The sequence below is a fragment of the Aphelocoma coerulescens genome, chromosome 1, assembly GCF_041296385.1.
Source record: "Aphelocoma coerulescens isolate FSJ_1873_10779 chromosome 1, UR_Acoe_1.0, whole genome shotgun sequence".
Classification (NCBI taxonomy): domain Eukaryota; kingdom Metazoa; phylum Chordata; class Aves; order Passeriformes; family Corvidae; genus Aphelocoma; species Aphelocoma coerulescens.
The window spans coordinates 103,611,555-103,634,500 of record NC_091013.1 but is presented as its reverse complement, the minus strand read 5'-3'; the positions used below and the strand labels follow the sequence as shown (position 1 = coordinate 103,634,500).

Genomic DNA, 22,946 nt, shown 5'->3' with positions numbered 1-22,946 from the left:
GGCTTTTTCTGTGCCCTCTCCCTCACTGGTTAAACTGAGCCTTCTCTGTTGAGCACTGACACTGTTTGTCCATGGCTATCACAAGTCAGACACACCCTGCCATCCCTTGAAAGGGAAAATAGGGGAGAGGAGTTAAGCCACTCTGTAGATGTCCCACCTGACTCACTTCAAGTTAGCTGGAATTCATGATTCATCCAACTGCTTTCAACAGCTTCCAGAAAAAACACTGGTGGAAAATAAAAAGAGTAAATTTTATTTTTTCATTCTTCCCTGCTGTAAAACCAGTTTCCTGCTTTAGTTAAGCCATGCCCTGGACAGAGAACAACACAAGCACTGCTTTTGTACAGGGCACTGATGTTACTCAGCAGTGAGAACCACAGGGCTGGGCTCTCACAATAGGGAGATGACACAGGGGAGGAAACCACAGGAAACCACCTGCAGCAAAGTGCTCTCCGTGCCTGCACGTGTCCACTGAGATCAGCCTTTGGGCGTTGTCCAGGTGGACACTGCCATTTCTAGGGTCATGGAGGGGCACGTCCTGACTTGACAGCATTTTTATCACAAACCCAAAGCTTCTCTTCATCCAATAATAATCACAGAGAAATTAAAATGTGCTACAGACTGGTGATGTTTTGCAGTGTTTTCTCCAGCCCATAGGTGATATTGTTTTAATCACCTCACTGGCTGATTAAGGATCATTCATATACCAAAATGAACAGCCTTATTCATTCTTCTATTTCAGCCTATTTCTCATTATTTTATCTGAATCAAAATATGAATATTTACAGCTCTGAGAGTATTTTTAATACTTCTTCGTTCTGAAGTTACCTATGCTAGTCAAGCCAGCCCTTACCACATACCTAGGTCTCCGTTCCCAAATATTGCTCTGAGTAATCCAGAAGTTGCAAAAATCAGGAAGTCTTGGTGTGCTATGGTATTTAGAGGAGCTGTTTCTAATCATTGCTTTTTTTCCTTTTCCACTGTTCATTTGGGGAAAACTTAATAACAGAACACAAGCCTGATCAATCAAAAGAAGAAGCTGGAGGGTGACATTTCCCAGATGCAGAATGAAGTGGAAGAATCACTCCAGGAGTGCCGGAATGCAGAAGAAAAAGCCAAGAAAGCAATCACAGATGTAAGTAGGCTGGTTCTTTCCTCACTTCTTTTTGTACCACACCATCTAAGGACACTCAATAATGTATTTCCCAGGTCACCATTTCTGTGCTTGTTTTAGAGCTCATACATCCAAAATGGGAAAAAACTCCACAGTTATCTGGAGGTGACTGATGAAACTACAAAATAAAGCAGGCTAGAGGTAAAAAGAGAGGGCAGATTTTTTTGTGATGTTTAGGGTTTGGGTTTGGTCATTTTTTTAGGGTTTTGTTTCCACAAGGATGCAGTTTCCAATGATCCTCAAAGTCTCAGATCATGTCACCTTTTTATCAAGTAAATCATCCACCCAAATAAACCAGTACAGACTGAACTAGTGCTAAATGGACTCCTGGTGTACATAGAATCCAGGTGACAAAATTACTGAATTGGAAAAACATGAGGCCTAAGATCCCAGAGAGGTGGAGTGTTTTCTAGGGAGGGCAGGTATTTGGGCAGGTATGGTTTCATTTCACACAGACTTGGAGAAATCCACATCTTCATTGTTCAGTTGATAGTTCACATCACACCAACAAACAAAATGAAAGCTAAAACTGGAGATTTCTGTGTGTTATATGTCTGGAGTGCCAGACAAAGCTATTCCCATACCCTGCCTCTTGGCTGACAGCACTATTACTGCGTGCCAGAGAGAAGATGCTGATTCTCCTTGATGCAGCTCCATCCTGGATTACTATGAATGCTATCTTTTGCTGACTGGTCAGCGATGGGTACCAAATCTGCAAATGGCTCTTGGTGGCAGGCACAAACATCAAAGCAGGAATGAGCTAATCTGGCATCCTTTTATCTGTTTTACAGAAAGAGCAGGGACTATGTAAGATGTTTATACTGAACTCTCTATCCCACCACAGACTACAGAAGTTGCTCTGCTCTTACAGCCACTCAGGCAGCTCTCACCTGTGGCTGTGCAGGAGAATTTGTCTGCCAGTTGTCTTAAGCTACTACCTTTCAAGAGCTCCAAACACCAAGATTAGATTTTGAATAAATTCTGTGTAAAATGTCTGTAGTGAATGTCACAGGCTTCCTTGTAGGCATTGTAAATGAGTACCCTTAGTGGTATAGCACAGGTATAAAGAAAACAAGAAAAAGGCAGAGGTGGAACCTTAAATAAAAGCATTGGAACAGAGATGGGAAAGAAGATGGGAAAAAACTCCAAGGTTTTTCTGTCCTTCCATTTTCTCTGTCCAGGCAAGATATGCACACAGAAGGTATTCCATGGAGCTTTGGCTACAGTGAATGATCCAAATAACAGATAGTTCAGGACTAATCTTCCACTGTTTATTCTGGAACATAATCCAGTAGCATAAGGGATTTCCTGTAAAATGTGGTTGTTTTTCAGGCAGCAATGATGGCTGAGGAGCTCAAAAAGGAGCAAGATACTAGTGCTCACTTAGAGAGAATGAAGAAGAACATGGAGCAAACCATTAAAGACCTCCAGAAGCGACTGGATGAAGCAGAACAAATAGCTCTGAAAGGTGGCAAGAAACAGATCCAAAAACTGGAATCCAGGGTAAGTTTCTGATCCAACTTCAGACCACTGCCTTCTGCTTACAGAATTGGCACCAGATCTGTAGCCTAGTGCTACCTGATAAATTCACAGGGGCCAAGAAGGGGTAATGTGGACACTTTCCTCTGTTTCACAAAATGCAGGCGAGCAGTTCTTGGAAGCATGCTTACCCTTCATTATCCAGCTACAATGAGCTGCTGACCAGCAGATGAACAAAGCACCTTGATTAAAAAAAAAATTAAAAGCCCCAGCATCTAAAATCAGCAAAAGCCTCTCCCAATGATTGCTTCGGTTAAACTTTTTTGGCCTTTGCACATGGCCTGTGACTGATGGTGCAGCTGAAATATTTTTATGAAAAATCAGAATGGAAAGGTGACATTTTGATCTCTTCCTGAAATTTGGCTCTATGGAGACACCTAGGAAGTCAGCATTTCTTGAACTGTGAACCAAATTATCTGCTGCTTTACATATATGTAGCATAATGGCAAGGGTTTTTCCTTTGTTGCAGGTTCGTGAGCTGGAGAATGAACTTGAGACTGAACTCCGTCGCAACTCGGATGCCCAGAAAGGAGCCCGCAAGTTTGAGAGACGCATAAAGGAGCTGACGTACCAGGTATGCAGTAACCACCAGGTCACTGGCAAGAAACGTTGTAAATTGCCTCAGTGTTACGGTGAAGGATGGCCTTACTTCAGAGATTTCTGACTGCAGGAAGCTTTGGGTACAGGAGGAACATCTCCTTAGGGCTTCCATCACAGAATGCTTTGGGTTGGAGGGGACCTTGGAGATCATCACATTCCAACCCCCTGCCATGGGCAGGGACACCTTCCACTAGACCAGGTTGCTCAGAGCCCCATCCAACCTGGCCTTGAACACTTCCAGAGATGGGGCAGCCACAGCTTCTCTGGGAAACCTGTGCCAGTGATCATCATCCTCTTGCCTGATTTGTTGTAACTAAGGTTAGAAAGCCTCTGTTGCTGGGATTTGGACTGTTTTAGCACAGTATTAATATGGAACAGTGACTATTCACAATGCAAGAGAAGAAAGAGCCCAGCTCCCTCTCAGCTGTGCTGCTATTGCTAAAAGGAGCCAGAAGGACTCAGGTGACTCTACTGCCCTGCTCAGGGTAGGGTTGCTGAGTTCCAGGGCTCTGTTACCTATTATTGAGCAGCAGGATCTAGTCTTGAGCCTCCTGCAGGTTTGCTAACAGCTGCTCTTGCTGCTTGCCTTTCAAAAAAGGCCTGCAGCACAGAGCACTTACCCTTTTGTTTTGAACAGCATTAAGAAGATAAACCCATCCATCTGCCTTAGGAGACTATTTAGTCTCCTACCTGTTGTTTTACTTTGACTTTTGTATGCAGAAGCTGAAGGTTGTTTTCTTCAAATATAGTGAGCAGGCAGAATTAGCTGCTCCCTCTGCTTACGGAGTGTGACAGCTCAAACCAGGCTCCTTTTACCAGAAATGCCTTCAAATCAAACTTCAATTTATGCAAATTACATAGTTCTAGGCTCACCCCTATCTGCTTCAATATATAATGACACGCTTTATAATGACAAGCGTGCTCCTCACCCCTGAGCAAGGAACTCTGTCTGTATCTGTACACCTCTGAAAGTATGGGCCGATTTCTATAAAGAAATATGTTTATATTTACACATACATGCATGGGAAGGGTGCTCTCTTTCAGTCTTCACCCTCCACACCTACACACATCTTCAATGATGATGTAGAAATTTTTCTCATGTGTACACAGGATGTGGCTAGTTGTGCTTTGAGCTTTAAGTTTCTAAAATATGTATGGCATCCATAATTATTGTATTGTGGAAGATGATTTAAGCCTTTTTACTCTATCAACCCAATTAATGGTGTTTTGATACAGTCAGAAGAAGATAAGAAGAATCTCGCCAGGATGCAGGATCTGATTGACAAGCTACAATTAAAAGTGAAGAGCTACAAGCACCAAGCAGAGGAAGCTGTAAGTAACTATCTGGGCCTTTTTACCTTTGACAGATGTATTGTTCTAAACCCACAATGTTTTATCCATAGAAATTTTAGTACAAATACACATTTTGTGTCCATTAGTATTTCTTTTCATATCTATATAGGCCCTGTATATAAAACTGTATTTATATTATACATAAAGTAAAACATTTAGCATATGTGTTGATTGTATTTAAGAAAAGGTATTCCATTTTATCCTGACTGCAGTATAATTTTCAAGAGAAGGGGAGGAAGGGAAAGAATAGGAAGGACTTTTTTCCACCTAGCCCCTCAGAAGGCACCTTGAGAGCCTCTCAGTACACTTAACATGGAAAATGCCACTAGAAATATCAACTCTGTAAAACAACAACAATCTCAGTTCTGCAGGAGGCAAGTGGTGCCCATACAGCTGTTACCTAGTCATGCTGAGCACTTTCCAGCCCACTTCAAATTAAAAGCTTTGTTTCATGTGGACAGGAGGAAATCAGCTGCACTCTTTTTTTCTCACCAGGAAGCTCAAGCCAATTTGTACCTCTCGAAGTACAGAAAACAGCAACACGATCTGGATGATGCTGAAGAAAGGGCTGAAATAGCTGAATCTCAAGTTAATAAGCTGAGGAGCAAGTCAAGAGATATTGGCATGAAAAAGGTATGGTCATACTGTATGGGGTAGATGTGAGTGTTTAACACACAATAGTGGATGCTCTGTATCTGTTACATCTCTGAAAGTAGTGTAGACTAGGATCAATTCTTGGGTTTCTGTATTTTTTAGTTTCACTCTGCCCTTTAATAATGAGGTAACCCTTTAGGACAGCAATCTGGCACTTAGACAAAATATATTCTCTGTACTCTTGATGTCATTTAACCTCTGTTCTCAGCAGCAGAAGCAGAACTGGTGATTTGGTAGATTTGTTTCGGGGTTTGGGGTTTCTTTTTGCAAGGGATATTAAAAAACTCCACCTTTTTGTCTCCCTGATGATGTAGATTTCTGTGTATATAATACAGCCTGGGGATGACCACATCATAGAGGATATTAAAAAATACAGATATTTATAAATATATAAATTTATACTATTATAAATATAGATATTATAAATATAGCTATTTTAACATTGCTCTTCCAGTGACCTTGTATTGATTTGAAGAGCTGGATGGAAAGATAATATTGGTGATTAGTCACTTAGGTGCTGGGAAGTCATTAGTGATTAGAAATATATTTGTGATGTTTTGCACTTAAACTGAATGGTAGCAGAATAATGTTCATGAAACTAGAAAGCACTTAAGAACTTAGTCTGGAACTGAAAGCAAACTTATTTGTTTGCCTTGTGGCAACCAGGGCAAATAAGAGTGGGGTTGTTACTTTTAGGAATGATAAATAAGCTGGGTCATTGCTAAATCTATTTCATTTGCAAGTGAAACAAACTTCCATGCTGAACATCATGTAAGTTTTATGGAGTTGATAGCTCCCAAGTTAAGAAAGAGGGGGAAAACGCCCTTTACACTCTTAATTTGTTTTTATACTGGCCTAATTAAGTCACCTTTAACTGATATAAATGACTGTTGCTCCACCATCTAGAGCAGAGCTACATTAAAACGACATGAATATCTGTTTTTTCACACATTTACATACAATCGAAGCAGTACTGTAACTGAGCCTCAAAATACTTGCAGCTTTTAAGGGTAAAAAATTTCCACAGATTTTTCTAAATTATTCTACCCCTACAAAAAAATCAAAACTAATATAGATTCACTTAGAGATACACAAAGCCATGGCATCACACAAACACTGAAATAGGAACACCATGGGAGTAGGTTTTTTTAAAAATATTGTTAAGGTTGCTGTTTATTTCCTGTACCTTACTGGTATCGTCTTTCTGCCTCAAATACGCAGAAGTCACAGAAAAGTGGATGCCTGTTTTTATTAGTCCAATGCTGTTTGCCAACACCGATTGCAGCTCTGGCAATGTAGCAGAGTGTTGCACTGCCAAAAGATGAGCTCAGTGGTGCATGCAGAGGTGGCAGCTCCACAAGGGTTTTGTGGCAGTAGCTGCAGGAGCTACCAGGACACACCTTCAGGAAACAACTGCTGTCCCTAAAGTCATGACACATTTCCTTTGGGGAGAGAAGGGCACTCTAGAGTCTCATTTAATCCTGTAGCATCAGAAATACCTTGTCTACTGCTACGAGTACCCCTTTCCTGAAAACCATGGTTTGTGATTCAGAACATCACCATCTATTGACACAGGGTTGTAGAAGTCCTCTGCTATCAAAAGGCTCTGTATAATCTAGAACGAATACAGGATACCTGCATTGTTAGCTGGAATAAGATGGCAAATGTTGTCTAGATTGCTGCTAGTCTATTTCAGATACAAACTGGTAATACCAGGGAGCAGAAGCATTAGTGAAGCTTTTGTCATTTACTTGTGAACTTACCCTAAAACCCCTCAACACTTTTAACAGTTGTATACTATCTCAATTGCATTTCAGGTACATGAAGAGGAATAAAAAAGTCCAAGCTGACAGATATGAGAAAATACTTGACATAATCAGGCACAACTGAAAGCAGATGTAGAAAAAAATAAGCACTTACAGAAATAAACCTCAAGTGAAAATCCAAATAGACTGTATAGTGTATTTCATTCATTTATTTGTGTTTCTATTTTGCCAAGCCTCAGGGATCAATAGAAGATTAAATCTCGCCAACAGCCGACTTCATTATGTTGGAACAAATCCTAATTGGCAGATCTCTGACAAAATCAAAACTAAGGGCAAATCCAGTCATGCTTCACAGCCTCACATATTTCATATGCAGATTGTTAAAGCAGCTGTTGTGGTTTAGGAATGGTACTTCTCAGTTCACTCTCTCAAACCACACTGCCACTCTCTTGCTCTCCTTTCCCCTCCGCCTACTCCAGAAATGGAGTAGGAAGCACAAAAGGTGAAAGATCACAGGCTGAAATAGAAACGATTTCCTGGAAACAGTCATGAGATAAAATGAATAGTAACAGATCAGTATTTATTTTAAAAGTGTACAAAAGAGAGGATGATGCACGTGCAGAAATGCTCACCGTGGATCCCTCCGTGAAGGAACCCCTTTTACCCCAAAGAGAGTCCCTCTCCCTGTCTCCCAATGAAGTGATGTGGTATCAAATAACAGGAGGGTCCTGGTCATGCCCCCTCATGGTTATTGCAACAAAAATAACCTTGTTCTGGCTGGAACCAGGACAGCAACACAGACTAAACCCGTGCAAGGGGACAGCCCTTAAAGCTGAGATAACCCAGCTTCCATTTGTCCTGCCAGTAGGACCCTGAGTTTTGGAGAAGATTTTCATATAAATAGTCAGTTTATAAGCTTCCACTACCACCAGTCAAATGACTTCTCTTTGCCAGCTGCAGGACTGGCACAGGAGATGCTGTCAAGGGACACCTCCCTGTGGCTCAGAAATAGAGTGACCTTTCTGCCTTTTCTGCCTTTAAACAGGGAACTGGTCCACAGTGGTTTAACATGAGCCAGAAAATTAAACTTCAAATAAGCCACTCCTAAAATTAAACTCCAAATAAGCAACTCCCCTTCTTCCCACTCCTTTCTGGTAAGAGAGAGACAAAAGCAGAGACTGTGGGTTGAGATAATTTACTGAAAGCAAAGAGCAACAATGACAACAGTTATTAATAACAAAAGTATACAAAAAGAGAAGATGCTTTACCCACAAAAAGGTGTTCACCACCTCAACTTAGTTCCAGGTAGCTGCTGGGACAAAGACAAAATGGTGGACACTCCCCGTAGGTCATGTCCATGTGGTCCCCTGGGACAAGGACAAGATGGCATCCATTCCAGAGCTGCTGGCTCCATGTTTTTCCAGACGAAGACCAGGTGGCAACCATTCCCACACACCATGTGGTCCCCAGGACAAAAGCAAGATGGTGGGTGAGGCTCCCACAGCTAACATTTCTCATTCCTGAGCCCAAGACAATGGAAAACAATGATGGACAAACCCCCGAAAGCTGGATCGTCCATGTCACACCGCTCATTTTCCAGACCGCTGTGCTGGGCAGCATTTGGCTCCTCACAGCCCTCAGTCTGCCAGTGTTTTGTTCCCCACAGCTGTTCCCACTCTGACACTTCCCTGTTCCCCCCACCACTGCCAGGGTGTGCACACTCTGCTGGGCTCAGACTCACTGCTGTCATCAGTAGACACAGTCTTCATTTTCAATTAAAATACTAAATGAAATGAAAATCAGTAAGCCCTCTCTTTCTGGAGAGGAAAAAAAAAACAACCAAACCCTCAGAAGTAGTGGATTTCTTCTTCTGTGGAAACTTCTTTGTCCCTTTAGGAAATCCAAGTTCCAACTTTTCATGCTGACTTGTCACGGGATGAGTGGGAGCTTCAGACAAGCCCTGCCTTATTTTTGGCAAAACAGCTCAAATTTAAGAAATCACTCTGGTCCACAAGTTCTGAGGATCAGGTCTATTTATAAAGTGAGTTATTTACTGAACAGACAGCAAGTAACACCTGAAAGGTCTTAATCAGAGTTACTTACTGCACAGTATAAAATGAAAGAACTACCAGTAGATTACATAAAACAGTGATTGATATCAAGGTACCTATATTAAAGCTAGCAAAAAAACTACTATAGATTAGGAGTCAAATGTAACTTACCACCAAAATGATGATAATGTACACAGAGTCCTTTCACTCAGTCTCCAGAGGAATAACTGCAAAGCAGGCATCCCTGCTCTGGGGAGAAACCACTGGAAAATGTGCAGAAGATTTCTGCTTTGTGGAAGTTTGGTGTAGCTTATATAGTTTGTAAAGTGAGGTGTCTGTCAGTCAGAAATCCAGTTTCTCTTTCCAGATCTCACTTCCACAGTAAGATGCTTATTGTTAGCTGGAAGATGCCAGATCAATGGTAATTCCATGGTGCCAAAATAGCTCACTACAAGACAGCTTTGTCTGGTTTCACTAATCTCACCGGTTAACAAGCAACAGATAAGCTCATGTGGGGGGTGAGATGCCCTGCTACATGACTTTTCACATACAAGCGTACATTGACTTTTTTTCTGTCCCCATTTGTCCATTACTGTTGCTCAGACAATTGCATTTCCATGTGGCTCTGTGTCTTGGGGTGATTTTAGAATACTGTATTCCCCTACTGTCTGCTTATTGCCCACAAATGGGTCCCCCAGCTTTAAACTGGATCCAGGAGAGGAGGGAGAGAAGCCAAGTGAATTCTTCAGTGCAGTTTTTGTTCAAGGACTCACACACACTCCCCTGCGTTCTCACCGCTGCAGAGCCGAGGGAGCACCTTCCTGCTTTTAGCCAGCCTGGTAGCTGAGGCAAGAAATGTTCCCAGGACTGTGTACCAAAATCCTCTGGAACTTCTTCTGGAACTGTCCAGCTTAGCAGTGATCTGAGAACCAGATCATCAGACCCTGTGGACCAGCAGCGAGCCTGAGGGGACACCGCGTCCCGGCCTTGGGCCTCGGGAGGGGCCGAGCCAGCTATAGACACAACTCTAAAAGCACCAGCTTTCTCTGCATCAAGGAGGTTTATTATCTAACATTACTCTTTTTTTTTCTGTGCCTGCTGGCACTCTGCTTGTTAAATAAATCATTTTTTTCACTTTCATCTAAGAAATTCCTTTTGTATTGGTGGGGGAGGGAGTGCAGAAACCTGCCTTCTGGGGAGGAGAGGTTCCTTCCAGAGCATTTCCTCCTAAACTTGTCTCAAACCGAGACACTCTGTCTAAAGCAGAAGGTGAAGGAACTCTTTTGTTCTTTTCATCAACAATCTCAATAGTATTTGTGTGCAGAAAACTACTTTCTTCCTGTATGTCAAGGTGTTCATAGGATTCCTTCCTTCCTTTTTTTCTAGATAAAATAGAAATACTTGTAAGAACTACTGATGTGTAAAATTAATCCCATAGTGGGAACAGAACAAGACACACTCACTATAAAGATGTCAGCATTTTCCATTTTAGCATTATCTGAGTAAAATAAGCATCCACACAACAGTGTGGAAACATTCCTGGTTTTTCCATCTTGTCCTCCATCAATGTAACCAGAATTGAGTTAACCTGTAAACTGTTCCACTTCCTCTGATTACAATACGTTTGAGGGCTCAACAGGTCCCAAGGTAACTTAATCTTGCTTAAACTGTTTAGACAACTGCATCTCAAAGTATATTACCATCTCTAAAGCATGTTACAACTGTTTAATAAGCAGCATGCAAGTGAATCTCTATGTTGAGAGAAAAATGAAAAAAGACTGAGGCATAATAATTTCAGAGTTTTCTTTCTCGTGCATTTTTGCTGTACCTCATGGTAGCCATCATAACATGTCTCCTGAAGCTTAGCAAATCCAGACTGTGACAAAATTTTAAGATACAGGGAGTTTGAAGGTAAATGTTTCCAAGGGCAGGGCTGTAGGGTCAGGCACAGAAGGATAGACTACGAACTAAAGTCTGGATTTTTAAGGATACTCACTTCCATTGCAGAGGAAACAGACAGAATACTCTAACACAGAGCCAGCCTACTACAAACACATGAGAATAAAATGCATCCACTTGAAGATACTGCGCTCCAGTAAAGGGGAGAGCTGTGCAGAGAGATGAGGTCAGGGACCATATGGTTCTAAGGATCTCCTACACAAAGCAATTTAGTATCACTTTTCAAACTGAGGTTTTGACAAGCTTTGACAGTGCATGCAATTGACAGTGGATACAATTAAACAGTAATTTGGGGCCCTGATAAAAAACAGGTAGGAACATTGTTCGAGAAACTTCACATTTTGTTTTGGATTCTTTTTGGTGTTAAAGACAAGTGAGAAAATTTGGCAATTCAATCGCTCTTTAAGCAAGCTATTAGAAATATTTGTGAGGGGTAACCAACTCTTTAATCCTTTTATAAAGCACAGAAGAGCATCTGATCAAAGGAAGGGCTTGTTGACATTGTTACAACCAATATACAACCAAAATGCACAGATGTACCATAGAGGGCCTCCGGACTTAGAAAATAGCAAGAATGAGGACAGTTTATTTATGCTGAAACTTATCTTCCTATATTTTCAGTCTTTTTTGTATGCTTTAACCCATGAAAATCAAATTTATGTTTCGATTAAACATTCAAGGTCTGGATTTAGGTTCTTCCCTTCGAGTTAGGGGTCCATTTTGAGGAGGTGGTCAATGGGTTTCAACCTCCCACTGTCAGAATTACCTTTCCCTACTCCCTCCCTGGCTCAGTTCTTTTGACCTCACTCCTGGTGGCCCTTGTCCAGACAGCCCATTAACATTGGGATTGTCTTCCCTTTTTCTTAAAACAAAAGATCAGCCTAGCAAACAATGCTAACAGTGCAGTTGTTTAATCATAACTGTCTAGCTACAGCTACTGATCACCAATTGTTTTTAAAGTTGCAAAGTTTGGCTCAAACCATCATTCAAATCTTGAGGGGCTTGGTATCAACAGTACCTTAAAAAATAAGTACTATAATGATTGTACATACCTTGAGATAGCAAACTGCTACCACTGTTGCCACTGCTGCCACCACTGCAACAAGCAGTGCTCCTAGCACAATTTTCCAGGTCTTGCCTGAATTTTCTTTAAAAATACAAATACAAAACAGAAGTGCTTTATATCGCAAATTAACATTCACTATTGTTCAATAAATATATCAAAGCTATGATTTTTCTTACTTGTAATCTAAAAGGTATGATTTAGGGAGAAAGAAACATTAAAAGGAAACTGAGACAAAGACAACAATGTTCAAGTTACTTGACTCATACTATAAGACTTTGAAGTGGGTACTTTACCAACTTAAGTGTGAATAGCCAAAAGCAGATTATTTTACTTAATTGTGCTAATAGCAAATTCCATGTGTGCTCATGGGATAGGATTTGACAGCTTCTTAATACAAGTCCCATTTAAAAGCAATCAACTGCCCAGTATGTCAAACACTGTCTCCAGGTACGGTGCTCAGTGCCATTAACAGCACTGCTCATTTACAGTAGAGCAGCTCTGTAAGTGTTATCCAGCCTGGATCATAAATTTCATTGCTCCTACTGCAAAATCTTTGCAACTTTATTCTGAAACGTTGCCCAGCTTCATAGTGCAACTATGCAATCCAGGTGGACACAAGAAATCCTGAGGTGGGTGATAACCATGGATTCCACAGGAGATCAAAGCCCACCTAGTAGAAACCCCTGCACAGCACCAAACTGTCAGAAGAACAATATGGTTCTTCTACCTCAGGCTATATTTACTCTGCTGTGTCCTGTCCAAAGAATTTGAAAAATTCTACACTCCTCTGGAAACTTCCTATGGATGTCTGGAAAACAACTAAAAAATAAGAACTGCTAAAACAGAGCATTTAATCTAGTCATTGCCTTAGCTTCACTCTGTAGTCACATGCAGATCTATGTTACATCTTGCCAGTTCCGGTGGTAGAGCAGCTTTAAGCTGCAACCCTTCCTTACACAGAAGAGAGCTGCTTAAATGACTGTAAATTCATCTCTTTTTTTTCCCCTCAGAAGCCTTCTTTCCAGTGGCCCTTGGAAACCCTTCTGATGGCTCAGCAGCTGCTATCCAATGTGGTCTGGCCCATTCCCTACTGTGTCCAGCCGCTTATCTGCTTTCAGGCTGTGCTGCCACAAAGGTGCTCATCTCTCTGTAAGTGTCTTCTCAGTTCTGTATAACCTAACTGTGGTCCCCGAGCAGGAACATCCTGTGAGCAGCACAGTAATGTCACCACTAAAGAGGGGCTTTCTATCACCTATGGCTGTTGTTAGATCCATCAGAGAGCAGCTAGAGAAAGGCATTTGTAGCAGATGATCCCAATGACATTTGGACTGTCTCCAGTAAATGTACAGGGAGACTGATGGATTTGTGCACAGAAGTTAGGAGTGTCAGCTACCTTGGAGGTGTTGGATGCTCTCCATGCTAGAAGCACAATATTAGGTTTACAGGATAAGGAAGATCAGGCTGCAATTTGAGCTGCAGGGAAGTATGTTTGTCTGACTTAAGCATTTTCTTTAATCCAACTCCCCTCCTTCAGGTTGCATACAGCTGCTGCCATCTAAAACACCAGGTTTTCAGAATGAAATTAAGCCATCATGAGGGAGGGGGGAGAAGGGAAGACAAAAAGATGTAGCTATTATCACTTATTTTACCCCCTTTTATGTTGTCTCTTTTTCATGTCTTACTGGCTTGTTTCAAGTTCTCTTCTTTGTTTAGAAGAGGTGCCCTATATTAGTTCACAATCTTTTAGGTGATTGTATTTAATTGTGTAAAATGTCTGTATGCTAGTGTTGTATGTCCTACTGACAATGAAATAACTGTAACTAAGATTTCACAGCTAGAAATTAACTATAGCTCATAGAAACACAGGCATGCACTTAAACATATATATCCCCAGGTCTAAAAAAGGCCTGCTGTGTAGAATTAAAGCTTTGAAAATAACAACTGTGGGTTCTCAACAAGCTTTCTTCTGCAGCCAAACTTGTACCACATGCTTGGGGCTTCCCATAATCTCTCTGCTACATTTAAAGCTGTGTTTGCTGTCAGCAGAGCATTTAGGACAGGATTCTGAGAGCCCTGCTGTGCCCTCAGCTTTGAGAGCAGTTGGTGGCAATTGAAGGCAGCCACTGATTTTGAAACCTTTGCCACAATAAGCTGCTGACTGAAAAAAAAAACTTCTAGTCTTTAAATAAACACATCTGAGGTAGCTTTTTTTTCCCTTGGGCCAACAATAATAAAATATGTATCTATTCTACCCAACTGTACCAATCACACAAGATGGTTTTTCTCAGTATTTTATAGATTTCTGATTGACTCTTTGGCTGTGCATTGTCCTAACTGGTCCTCATCCTCTGAAAGGGAAGGAATGGTAACTTACCAATGTGTAAAGTTCTCACAGTAAGTTTTGTGTAGAGAGGTGTTGAAATATTACACAGATATTCTCCACTGTCATCTGCAGTAAGATCATCCAATATTAGTGAAAAATCACTTTCGTGAACCCGGACTCGAGGCTGGTGAGAGTGAGATGTGCCATTGAAGGAGGCCAGGACTGAGGTCACTGCATTTCTGTGTAATGTCCAGACAACACTGAAACCAGAGTCAAAGGCAGAGCTTGCGGTGTCATTCCTGTGTTCACAAGGAATTACAGTGCTACCTCCTTCCACATTAAACAGGTGGTCTGAAACAGATAAAGAACTCTCTGCAGTTTTTTTTTGGAAAATACTGTGAAGGTAATTTAGACATTTTCTGACTTTTTTCTGAGGTTTGATACTACTATGGACAAATTTAAAAGCATATTTCACTACTTTGGTAACATATTCAAATATCACAGCATACTTCTAAAAGCATCTGAAGATTTTAAAAACCTATCTTACACTAAAAAAAATCTGATTTGTATTGGCAATATTTACAAAAATCCTTTTTTTTCATTTGACTATTTTTCCTCTAATTGAGGGGCTCATTAATAGAAGTGATTCAGTCTAGTCTAAGTCACTGTGTAAAACAGCAGGAAATTCCACATGCTGGGAGCAGAGGGAAAATGCAACTGATCAGATACCTGCACATCTGAAGCAAAAGGATAACACATAACATAATTTAACTAAAAGAATAAAAAGATCATATGTAGTTAGAAATAACTTTCTGCTATGGTGGACTTAAGTACTTTACTTGTCTATGATGAATATTTAATGATTAGTGAACAGCTTTAAAAAAACAGGAAAGGGAGGGAGAAGGCAGGTAAGTGGAATTAATACCTAATATATAAAATACTAACACAAGACAAATTAACATCAGAGCACAACAATTGATTTGATATCAGGGATGTGAAAGCAGTGGTGGCTGGCAGTCAGCTGGAGAGGAAGGTAATAGATTATTTTGATATGGTATAACTACATTTGATTTCTGTGGGGGGGGTTTAACTAACAGAGGTGTAGGGCTGAAAATCGTGAATACAAAACAAAATTGTACCCCACACTGCTATTGTACAAGTCAAAGGAAAGCAGTTTGCTATCAAAATAGTCTACTGAGGGGTTAGATGGATGCAGGGAAATTCAAATAAACGTGTAATGAAATGTACCTTTTTCTCTTGTGGATCAGAGGCACATATAAACAAAACAGACACTTATCGTGCACTTGTTAGCTACTATGATGGCATACCTGAAATCTTTCATACTGTAAGCTATTCCATGTAAATTAAAAACTGCACTCTTGTTCTGGAGCTTATGCAGTTGGTTAGGAACTGAGAGTGTCTGGACACACTTTACGGGGAAATCAGGGTGATGGAAGCATCCATGCACATCTCACAAGAGAACTGCTCTGCATTGCTCTTCATTCAATTAAAACTATTTCCTAAGAAACAGGAGAGGTTGAAAAGCACCAGTTATTTATTCAAACTGAATTTCCAGTGAAATTCAGGAGGAAGACAAAGCAGAATTGAAATTTCATAATCCTGCTTTTCCTTAACTAACAAAATGAGCTCCTGTTTGCTAAAATGCAAACAGTGTTTGCTGCTCTCCATTCCCATGCACCCCAGCACTCAGACCGGTACTTAAGGATGCATGTGAAGAGAACTACAATGAAAGGATCAAACAGTACCAAGAAAAGTCTGGCAACAGATGGGAAATGGGCAGAGTAAAGATCACATATGCAGCTAGAACAGCATGCAAACTTTCGCCTCCCTCACAGAACTCACATATTCTCCAAGGTTTCCATGTATTATGTCCAATAGACAAAATTCTTTTACTGATAGAGTGTAAAGTTTGTTTATTAGGCACCTCTTAAAATGTGAAACCGATATAGAAAAGATGTTCAGAGTAAAGGTAACTTGCACAAGGGTGAGCTAGCCCCTCTCATTCCTACTTCTTGGAAGTAACTTGTAATGCTGTCCTGTAACCCTAACAGATGCACTGCAAACAGAAAAGTGTATCCTTTTGCATTGTCCCATATCCATGTTGCCCCACTGCAGAAAGACTGTCTTTAGTTTGACTCTGAAGCCAGCTGTGAAATTCAGTAACAATGCAGGAAGAGACTTCCATTCATTCCTACCTTGCATCTTCCATTCAGCAGCCCACACTTCACCATGGAAATGAATATGACAGTAGTAAGTATCTGCCATGTTTATAATGTCCTGGTCACTTCTAAGAGAATAGAGAACTCCATTCCTGGTTTCCTCCCGATCTGTCTCTTGGATGGATATATTGCCTTTTACCCAAGATATATTTGGTGCTGGGTAAGTGAGAAAGGCATAGCACTTCAGTCTCCTTTCTGTGTTTGTCTTCTGGTATTCCAATGCATAAGAAGAAGGAGCTGTATATGAAAAAAAAAAAAGAAAAAAAAATCCTACTACTTACAAAATAGTTTTTAACTTGAAGTGATTGCTCCTTTGAAATACCATCTGGGAGAATAAATATAGCTGAGAACAAAACTTAATCTGTGTTTGATTTCAGAAGAAAACACAGCTACTTACAATGCCAAGATTTGTACTGTTCTGAGAAGCCACATTATGTATACCACGTAATTACCCCTTAGAAATCAGGGTGCAATAGGTTATGAAAACAAGTGCTGCACTATAATTTTCCAACCCATGTTATGACATTTCACCAGAGAAAAAAATTGCTTCATAACACTGTCAGGCCCCAAAGGTGCTCTGCTGGGTTGGAGGATTTTGATTCCATGGGAGAAACAACACAAGAAAATCTGTTGGTGTCATCCCATTTGTGATGGTGCAATCCAAGGATTTTTGATGTCTTACTGACCCCTTACGCGAAGCAGCACTTCCACTTCTGTTGCATCTTGCAATGTTCCCACATAGCAGGTGTAGGAGCCCTCATCAGTCATGGTCAGGTTACTAAGTTTCAAGGAGGCATTTCCACTAGGGATGTTCTCATGGAAAAGGTGTGTTCTGAGTCTGTAATGTGGATCTTGTTCTTCCAGCTGATCCTTCTGCTGGTAGTAACTGTGCACATTTTTGTTCCCTTTGCGCCAGTGAATTACTTCATCATACCCAGGTGGGAAATGACAAGGGAGGATGCAATCCTTGGAAAACAGCCCTGTTACTTCTTCCTGTTCTGTAAAACCTGAAGCCCGTAAGTACAAATGAGTAACTTTAATCCAATCTACAAGTATATTTCTGCCCTTCTTTATCCCTGACAAAAAAATGCTCTTGCAGGCAGCACGTCCCTATCAGGTGTGCCACCGTCACTTTCATGGCTTTTCTGTTACATGAGTCTCTTGGGACAGCAAGGGTCTCCATTCAATTCAATCAGGATGATAACACAGAGCTCTGCTCTTTGAACTTCTAACCAGCTTAAGCAGAAATCCTGAGTAAGCACCTACATATTCAAATCAGCACACCACCGCCTTACCACATGAGCTTCAAATGTGTTTCCACATCTTGAACCACATCTTTTCCACCTTGGACTTTAAAAACCTTTTGAACTGCAGCTTCCTACAGGTTCAAACCTTCACAGTGCTGTGCTGCAATGCCTCATGTTACCAGCCACCCTCACATAGTGCCAAGCAGCTGTACCAAAACAGGCAAAAAACAACATGGTGCTGCAACTGACAGGAAGGACAGAACTTCTTGAAAAAGCTTTGCCAACACAGCGCCAGGAAGTTCTGTCCCAGCCACTTGAGATAATTAAGGCATGCATTCCACAAATTCATACAACTGGTAGCATCTCATTTCTGTCATCATTTAATTAGGCCTTGCTAGCATAAAAGAGCAATTTAAAATTCATCTTTTAAAAAACTGACTGCATTGACTTAGCACTGTCACGTGGACCTTCTTGGCCAAGGTCAGACAACCTGTTAGTCTGGTAGTGAGTGCCCAGGGGCAGCTGCCTTCTCAGAAACTCTGATGCCCTCTCCAGCTCATCTGGCAGGACAATCCAAATGACGTTCCCTTAGGCTTCTCAATGCAAAGTCCACCAATTTGCTGCAAACCATTTTCAGTCTGAATTGAAAAGCACTGCCTGCTGAGCCGTGGGGCAGTAACACTGGCAGGTAACAGTCTGGGGGCTCAATGTGCCCAATGGCCACAGCCAACCATGCAGCCACCTTACAGTCTTTTGCTTCGGAAGTGTTTTACATTACCCAAAATCCAATCTTTACCATTAATAAACCATGTTTGAATTCACTAACTCTCCTTAAAAATTACTAATAATGGTTTTCTTTATTATTTTAAGCTAAAACATACCCCAAAGTATAGTGCTGATGTGAAATAAATAGATGATAAGAGGTAATATGTTCTGTCCCTTCATGTCTTCGTTGGTTCACAGACTCACATCACACTGGCAAAATAAAAGCAGGGGAGAAAACATGCTAAAAGCAGGTAAAAGACATGCCCATATAATAAAATTTCTTTTCTACAGTTTACTAAGGACTATAGGCCCTTGTATCAATTTTTTTGTTTGCAACAGACTTGGTCCAGATTTTTGACCTTAAGGTCATTCATTATATGATCCTACGCATTACATAATGGTTGAGGCCCTCTCATTACCTTGTAGCCCCTTGCAGACTGATACTTTATTTTTAATATATAGAAAATGTTTACTCTCAGTGTTGTTGCAGGCCTAGGGAATATTAGGCTTCATCATTCCTGAACAGGACACCAAGGAAAACTGGTCAAGTAAAATTTGCAAAACAATATAACGTGTCCCTTGTCAAACCTGATTTTCTTTACTTCTTAAAATATATTTCTGATTACTGCAATATTTGACTTTCTGGGGTGGGAAATTTGACTGCATTTGTAAATACTGCAGATATAGAGAACTTTTTACACTTTTTACCCTTTCAGAAATGTGTGCATGGAAATCTAGGGTAGAAATGCAAAGGAGGAGGGGGCTCTCTCATCATATCTTCTGTTTTGTCAGATAGCAATGAACTGGAACCTCTCATGCCTAACAGAAAAAGAATAACCTTATTGTAACTATTACCTCAGTGAAGGAAGAATGCAGTCTTACTATCCTAAAATACGGCATACCCCAGTGGAAAAATTACCTCATGAATCAAAGAACTTGTAAAGACTTTAAAGAATTTTCCTAGTACTTTTTGCCTCCCCAAAAGGCAGATACAGGTACTATTTTTAACTGACACAGGACATGAGTTTAGCCAGACTTGCTAGCCAGACCTTTTAGTATTAATGAATAATTTTAACTTGTGTGTGAGACTGTATTTGATGTGGATGTGAATCTTAAATCCCAAAGATATTTGAGTATTATTTCTTTTGAAAAGGTTGTGTGATTGTCTTATGTATCTCACTATTCTGTTAGGAGAAAAACCAGAACAAAACAAAAAAACAACAGAGGCACCAAAACATTAAATCTGAGACAGAACTGATGCAATGGTAAAATGAACATTTATGATATATAATTTTGCTCCATGTCAGCAACATTTGCCAGTATCTACCTTCTTTTCACCTTGCATTAGCAAGTGGGGTACATCACTTTTTATTGGATTTTTTGTTCATTTACCTATCACTTCCAACTTGATCAACACAATATACTGTGCTTGATGTTTGAATTTCAGAAACTGCAATCAATGCTGTACAACCCTTAGTGAGGGATCTGCCAAGTTTAATCGACTGTTGCATTTCATTGGCAGTTATGCTCTGAGAGTAACACGGTTCCCGGGCTACCTCAATCAATGCTGTGATGCATTTGGGGGCTCCATGGACAGTGCACACTGCCTCCCACCTTCCAGCTGTACCCCATAACCCTGCTCCAAAATACAGAGCTACAACTAGTTAGCTGAAAATTTTCATGTTCAGCACAAACCTTAGCTTTGGATCTTCCCATTGTAGCATGTTGAGAAAAATGTATGCTGGTCTGTAGAAAAATCTGAGGAGTGCAGGCTCTGGCCAGTCTTTTCACCAAGTCCTGGGGTCTTACAGGAATAAAGTATATGTATGCTGATAGAGCCACACTGCAAAGTACTGAACAAACATACTTTTCCTGTTTGTCACAGACTTAAGTGGCACAACCAAGAAATCATGTCCTAAGGCTTTGTAATGAAATATCAATATGAAATTATGCATACAGACAGTGTACAACTGGAATTAAGATCACTGTAGTCATGATAATTACTGATGCTCTAGTTTTCAGGAGAATTATTTCATACAGAATCACCACAGGTGCAACTGGAAAGCAGCTCAGCCAGGGTTTCTTGAGAGCAAGGCAAGGTGCTAAAATGCATCTCCAAAGACATACTGAACAGCTCAAATAGTGGTAGGGAGAATGCTGGATTTACTTTGGCCACTACAAGAAAAGAACACATGCTTTCTTTTTCTTCTGTTAATCAGCAGCCAAAGTGTATCCAAGTTATTTCCTCATCTTTGAGCTCTGCATTCAAGTTGAAACCCGATCAGAGCACTCCTGCAGCAAACAGCCATTCGGATTGGTGGCTGCTCAGTGTACTTTCCTCTGTGACCTCTTTGAGAGCAGACATGCATATTGAAATATCCTCTTTTCAAACCAAATTTATTTATTTATTAGTACAAAGGATTCTGATTAACTCCTTTTCAATGTAACTTAGCAACAACACATTTCAAGCATACGCACACTTAAGAGGATTGGGAAATATCAGACGATTTCCATTTTTAGCAACAAGCAAACAAGAAAAACAAACATGTAAAAGTCTGAAAAACACATGTTAATCACATACTGCTAAAATCTCTTACCTGCCACAATGATACCACCTTTCCACAATTTCCTCACCAAACCTTCAGAGGATTTCCTGTAGTAAAAAAAGAGAAGTAATTCTCTGTCTCCCCACACTGAAACCCTTACAACTTAAATGCTAACTTCAGTTGCTGAGGAAATACTAAGGGAATAAAGTTTCCACATCTGAACATCTCTCCCTGTTGAACTTTGCCTCTCTCCAACTACAACTCGGTGCCCCACCCGCATGGCACAGAGCTCAAGTAACTAACATAAAGTTAGTCAGGCATGAGCAGGGAAGCGCAGCTGTTTCTACACTGAGACTGCGATTCAACACACACGAAGCTTTCACACCTGTTGCGTTCCCTTCTGCGGGCTTAAAAAAACTTTTTCTCTTAACCATTTCTTTTGCCTGGCTTTGTTGGCCAAACCCAAAGGTCCGGCAAGCGGTAATAGGAAATGAGTTCCCGTGACAAATGCGATGCTTAGAGCACTCAGGTTGCCCCTCGGAAATGTGCTCGGGCGCCGCAGCGACGGCCGCAATTCTCTTACGGGGTAGAGCGCGGGAGCCTGGCACGGGGAGCGAGGTCACATCTCTGCGGGCACAGGAGAAGGAGAACGTAAGGTAAAAGTAACCATGACACTCTTCTCAAAAAGCTGGTAACCTGAAACAAGAAGTAGGTGCCTAGGGCTGCCTGCAGGGTTAGGTAATTATTTTCTAACAATATTTTAACAGTGACTTATTTTCTCTGGACAATTCCAGACGTGTGTGTGTCATCTGGTTTCCAGAAGAACAGAACGACTCAAGTATTTTCGGGAAGAGGGCTTACAAAAAACCCCAGAGTGCAGGAAGAAGTGGCAAAAGGGGTGCCTCCCCTCAAAGACTAGCTGGTGCTAGCAGTACGCAGGTGAGGTGTGTCTTGCATTCGCAGAATCATTTCCTGAGATCATCGAGTCCAGCCTCTGACTGATGAACTTCTCAACTAGACCATGGCATTAAGTGACATATCCAGTCGTTTCTTGAACACTTCCAGGGATGGTGAGGTCCCTGGACAGCTCATTGCAATGATGGACAACCCTTTCAGTGAGGAAATTCCTCCAATATCCAGTCTAAACCTCCCCTGGCGCAGGTTGAGGCTATGTCCTCTTGTCCTGTTACTAATTAACTGGGAGAAGAGACCAATTCCCACCTGGCTACAACTTCCTTTCAGGGAGATGTAAAGTGGTAAGGTCTTTCCTGAGCGGCTCCTCATGGGAACTGCACTGCAGACCCTTCACCAGCTCCGCTGCCCTTCTCTGGACGCGCTCCAGCACCTCCTGTATGTCTCGTTGGACACAGCACTCGAGGTGCCTCACCAGTACCGAGCACATTCCCGGGAAACGGAGCTTCCCCACCCTGCCCCACGGCCCGCCGAACCCGCACCCGCGGCTGATTACAGCTCCTCGGCTGCCGAGACTTACTTTTCCGCACATGCAGCTGCACAGCACCGCACCTCAGCCCGTGAGCTACAGCCGCTGCCCACTCCGGACTTGCAGGGAGCCAGGCGTTCCGAAGTTTGTCTTGGGGATCGGGGAAAAGATCCGGACGAAGTTTAAACGAAGAGCTCACGTAAAGCCCTCATCAGCTGGCAC

The 22,946-nt window shown here is 41.3% G+C and overlaps 2 protein-coding genes across 13 annotated transcripts in view; one reads left to right on the top strand and one right to left on the bottom strand.

The window, feature by feature from the left end:
- Positions 1–7,268, top strand: part of MYH15 (myosin heavy chain 15) — a 45,388-nt gene extending 38,120 nt beyond the window's left edge. The window contains exons 37-42 of the mRNA XM_069022330.1: positions 1,010–1,135; positions 2,507–2,677; positions 3,183–3,287; positions 4,550–4,645; positions 5,162–5,299; positions 7,138–7,268. Of these exons, the coding sequence (XP_068878431.1) occupies positions 1,010–1,135; positions 2,507–2,677; positions 3,183–3,287; positions 4,550–4,645; positions 5,162–5,299; positions 7,138–7,155 (654 nt within the window). The 3' untranslated portion in view covers positions 7,156–7,268. The remainder of the gene's footprint in view (positions 1–1,009; positions 1,136–2,506; positions 2,678–3,182; positions 3,288–4,549; positions 4,646–5,161; positions 5,300–7,137) is intronic.
- HHLA2 (HHLA2 member of B7 family) lies at positions 4–22,943 on the bottom strand. Of its 12 annotated transcripts, none has more exons than XM_069022365.1 (10): positions 22,776–22,942; positions 21,669–21,910; positions 21,335–21,390; positions 20,433–20,541; positions 18,854–18,947; positions 17,412–17,732; positions 16,702–16,962; positions 14,537–14,836; positions 12,149–12,243; positions 4–226 (listed from the first exon to the last, which is right to left on the bottom strand). In XM_069022365.1, the coding sequence occupies exons 5-10, from the start codon at positions 18,915–18,917 to the stop codon at positions 191–193; spliced, it is 1,077 nt and encodes a 358-aa protein (XP_068878466.1). In that variant the 5' UTR covers positions 18,918–18,947; positions 20,433–20,541; positions 21,335–21,390; positions 21,669–21,910; positions 22,776–22,942; the 3' UTR covers positions 4–190. The 12 variants fall into 12 exon arrangements, 11 of the variants coding, with proteins under 11 accessions (XP_068878466.1, XP_068878483.1, XP_068878475.1 ...); XM_069022382.1 differs by having other exon boundaries at positions 20,433–20,590; positions 21,867–21,910; XM_069022374.1 differs by having other exon boundaries at positions 21,867–21,910.
- Between the last annotated feature and the right edge of the window lie 3 nt (positions 22,944–22,946).

Coding starts and splice junctions, on each gene's coding strand:
- HHLA2 (XM_069022391.1), bottom strand. CDS start 18,917: ATGAAGGGACAGAACATATTACCTCTTATCATCTATTTATTTCACATC. Junction 17,733..18,853: donor CATCAGCACTATACTTTGGG/GTATGTTTTAGC, acceptor TACGGGCTTCAG/GTTTTACAGAACAGGAAGAA. Junction 16,963..17,411: donor AGTGCTGCTTCGCGTAAGGG/GTCAGTAAGACA, acceptor TTTCATATACAG/CTCCTTCTTCTTATGCATTG.